This window comes from Vombatus ursinus, unplaced genomic scaffold (assembly GCF_900497805.2).
Source record: "Vombatus ursinus unplaced genomic scaffold, bare-nosed wombat genome assembly UNPS02014784.1, whole genome shotgun sequence".
Classification (NCBI taxonomy): Eukaryota; Metazoa; Chordata; class Mammalia; order Diprotodontia; family Vombatidae; genus Vombatus; species Vombatus ursinus.
This window is the reverse complement of record NW_020954562.1, coordinates 14,696,065-14,700,546: the sequence shown is the minus strand read 5'-3', so window position 1 is coordinate 14,700,546 and position 4,482 is coordinate 14,696,065. Positions and strand designations below refer to the sequence as shown.

Here is a 4,482-nt window from a genome sequence, read left to right as displayed (position 1 = left end):
ATGAGAGATTATGTAACACAAAATTTACAGTGAACCCAATCAACATGGTTTTATGATTTTTCTCCAACTTCATCTAGCTGCATATGAATAGAAAAGAAGGTTCCAGAGAATGGGGGATAATCCAAAGTAAGAATGAATCACTTAATCCCACTGAACCTCAAGTACTCTCCAAGATTGTCAATTACAGACCTCCTGCAATCTTCATTTGTGAATGGCGTTTATATACCACCGTGACCACAAGATCTTAAATACAGATGTGAAAGGAACCACAGAGGCACATCTACCAAACTTCCCATTTTACAGATGAGGAAACTGAGGACAAGAGGAGTTGGCCAAGGTCCTCTGGCTCCAAATCCAGCACTCTTTACACTACCACCTGGATATATTAATAAGCAAAACCACCAAACTTTCATGTGTGGTCCCCCAGGTGGCAACAAGCAGAGCTCAGAGACTGTTTGGTCCATGAGTCCCCAAGGGGTAAACAACATGGCGACTCACACATGGCCAGTCCTTCACAGTCCATAGAGTGCTCTCTTTGAAATAATACCATGAAAAGGATATAATACCCCATTATAGAGATGATGAGACCAAGACAAGGTCAAGTAACTCATTCAAGATCACACATTCAGTAAATGGGACACCCAAGACTTCTTTTGTTTCTGACAGGGCAAACTCCTTGAAGGAAAGGGGACATGTCATTTGTCATCTTTATAACCCCAGTCCCTAGCACAGGGCATAGCAGAGGCCAAATAAATGTCTATTGGAAGGAGAGATGATAGCAACAAATGAGAAAATGTATGCAGAATATTTTACAATCCTTAAGCATCAGTTGTTAGTATTTCCAATGAACTAATTCAGTTTCAAAAGACATAAAAGGCTGTTCCCTAGGTGCAACTTAAAGGCACTAGCTATGACCCTTCAAATATTTGATACCATTAAATATTTTTTCTTTTCTTGCATTCCCCTTTCTCCAATATTCCCTCTTCCCATATCCTTTCTCTTTCTCATTTTCCTTAAAGGGAAGATTATTGAGCTAAGACTCAGGAGGGAGACCTGGGTTTGAGTCCCATATCAGAAACTTACTAGGTGTATGACCTTGAGCAGGCAGGTCACTTAGAACTTTACAAGCCTCAGTTTTCTCACCTGTAAAATGGGAGTAATGATACCTTTAGTCCTTCTCTTATAGAGTTATTGTGAGGATCAAATAATGAATGTGTATGAAGTCCCATGCAAACCTTAAAGCATGATATAAATTTTGGTTATTCATATATATATACACACATATACATATACACACACACACATATATATACATATATATATCCTATGTTACACTGGATGTAATATAACTATATATACATACACACACACATAAATATACACATATACATAACTATATATAGCTTATATATGTATACATATGTACATGTGTGCATATACACACAGAGGATAATGTGATAGAAGGCAACAAACGTGATATATTATTGAAACTTATAAAATAAAAACTGATGGGAGAGGGGGAATTAAGAACAAAATGTATAAAGGGGAAAACAAGAAATCAGATACTTACTGCACTCCAAAATCTAGCACTGAAGGCTGAAAGTGTAAGCCCTTCCCACTGGATAGCTTATCTGAGAAGCTAAAAAGGAAAAGAAAACAGAGATTAATTTTATTATCCTTTTGAAGTTTTCATGCTGAACTTAAGACAAACAGGGCAACTCACTAAAGGCCCTTATGTGGATAAAAACTCTCTCTACTATAAGGATATTTTGAGCCAGGTTCTAAAAATGCTTTAAAAATAACCAACTTGACAGCAAAATGTTCTTCAAATCCAGTGCAGAAATTCTGGCTAGGCAAGAATTGTTACTCATAAATCACGGTTAATCTAACAATCTCATCAAAATGGACAAGAAAAAGCTAATGTAGGACTTAGCCTCCAGAAACGCACACAGACAGAAAAGGGGGAGTTGAAATTTTAATAGGCTATTTTTTCTGGATCCAAATAAAAGAATGCTTTCTAGAAGTTCAATTGTTTGAGAAGTTCTATAAACTTTGTATAACATAATTTTTTTTCTTTTTATCAGGCACTCATCCCACACATATTCCCAAAAAAATTAATACTTGGAGCCTTGGGCAAACCCTCTGTGGAAAGCTTATGGGAGGACAGAAACTAGAAATACTTGGGAGGCAAAAAGGCTGTTTTGCTCCACCTCCAGCAGAAAAACCTACCCTCATGAGAAAATGAATCCAAAATGTTGAGGTACATTTTGAACTGTGGGGACTGATTTCCTTGGCAGGAGGGTCACTTTCTGCCCCCTCTATTCTCTCCAGTCTCAACACAAAACATTCCTTCCTTTCATACCTGTGAAGGAACCCCGCACCCCCAAAACACCTCCCCAAACCTTAACAGTTCCACATGACAGAGATTCCTCTGCTGATATCTTTTGGGGATAAGTACATGAGAAGGAAAGGGACATTACATATTCATTTTAAAAAAAAAAACCCTAGTCAACATTGCTATTAATGTTCAGGAAGAATAATAAAAGATTTCTTTTGATTTCACTATTGAAACTTCATACAGTACTTCCTAATGGGCTTATGAGTGTACCAGGACTTTGTCTCAGAGGAAGAGAATATAAAACAGAATTGACTTAAAAAGAAAAGATAAATCTAAGAAAAATAGCCATGATTTAATACTGAATGGTTTTCCCCCAAGTGTAATTTTAAACAGGTCTCTGCAAAAATTGTAGGAGAAAAAGAATCTGCCCTAAAAGAAATACTGCACATCTTTAGTCACTTCACAAAAAAAAAAGTGAAATCTAGCTAATTTACTAGATTGTGCATTGAGTCTGCAATGGACTGTATTAATCCCTTTTAAGGGGACCCTACACATGAACCATACCTAGAGCTTTATATTTTAGAAATTCCTTCAACCTACTGCATATCTAAGGTGGGACTACAATGAGCACAGTCACAGCCAGAGAACAAGCATTTATTAAGTATTTACTGGGTTAAGCACTGTGTTCAGTACTGGGACTTTTAAGTTACTACCCTCAAGGAGGAGCTCACAATCTAATATGGGTAACAACATTCAAAAAAATTCAACAAAAAAGAAATATACAGTGTAAATGGGAGGTAAGCTAAAAATAGCATGGGTGGGTGGAGGATTTAAGTGAATCTTGAAGGAAGACACTGAGAAAAACCTGACCCCATCCCTAAACCCTTAAAGGTCAAGCTTCCCCAGGACTAAACCCGGTCCTCTTAAATCCAGAGCTCATGCTCTGGGAGTGAGACGGACCTGGGCCACAGGTATCATCTATTTACCTGTGTACATGTTGTATCCTCCCAGGAGAATGTGAATTCCTTGAGGGCAAAGATTATTTGATTTTTGGATTTGTGTGCCTAGCACCTACCATAGTGTTTTCCACAAATATAGCACTTATTATAGCACTAAATGACAAGAAAAAAAGTAGTCACCAAGTTCAGGCAGGTCTGAGACTAACTCATACTAGGAAGATAAAGCAGTTCATAGAATCATAGGTTTAGAATTGAAAGAGACCTCCAGGCTTATCAAGTCCAATCCTCTCATTTTAGGGGTTTCATTGTTTGCCCACGGTTATTCAGGCAGTAAAGCCCGAGCTAGGTTGTCACCAGTCATCCTCTGACCAGCAGTTCAACACTCTTCTCAATACACAATTATCTTTTGAAATCCTTTGTTATCTAGCTAGAAAAGGGAGCAAGTCAAGTAAGGAGGCCTGGCTTGCATTAGAACATCTTTTTCCAAAATAATTGAGTCTCAGAACGTTTCAGGGCTTGAATTATAGATATCTAAGGCTAAAGAAACATTGCTGAGACAAAGGGAAAAGGGTATGTAAGGGAAATTTTGGAACAAAATATAAGAAATGAAGTCATCTAGGGTACAACCTGAATAAACTGGAGTCTAGAAGACCAGAGTTCAAACCTACCCTCAAACACTAGCAAGCTGTGTAAGCCTAGGTGAGTTATTCTGCCTATCTGCCTCAATTTCCTCACCTGTAAAATGAGGATAATAGCACTAACCTCCAAGGGATGTTGGAAGGATAAAATGAGATATTTGTAAAGCACTTTGTAAACCTTAAAGCACTATATAAATACTAGATACTGTTATTTTCATCCTTAAAAGTTGTTACATAGGGGCAGCTAGGTGGCCCTGGAGTCAGGAGGACCTGAGTTCAAATCTAGCCTCAGACACATAACACTTCCTAACTGTGTGACTCTGGGCAAGTCACTTAACCCCAACTGCCTCACAACAACAACAACAAAAAAAGTTGTTACATGCATTTTTAGTACATTAATAATTTTATATTTAATATCTGAGAATGGAAAATACCGCTGGCCTTAAGCTTTTTTCCTGAAACCCCCAAACAACACTGTGGGGAATACCAGGATCCTACAGAAATGTTCGGTCACAGGGTAGTGTAAACCTATGATATATGTTAACTT

The 4,482-nt window shown here is 37.8% G+C and overlaps 1 protein-coding gene across 3 annotated transcripts in view; it reads right to left on the bottom strand.

Moving 5' to 3' along the window:
* Positions 1-4,482, bottom strand: part of TMEM131L (transmembrane 131 like) — a 166,920-nt gene that overhangs the window by 86,454 nt on the left and 75,984 nt on the right. For all 3 annotated transcript variants that reach the window (XM_027866844.1, XM_027866846.1, XM_027866845.1), the window contains exon 4: positions 1,571-1,639. In XM_027866844.1, the coding sequence (XP_027722645.1) occupies positions 1,571-1,639 (69 nt within the window). The remainder of the gene's footprint in view (positions 1-1,570; positions 1,640-4,482) is intronic.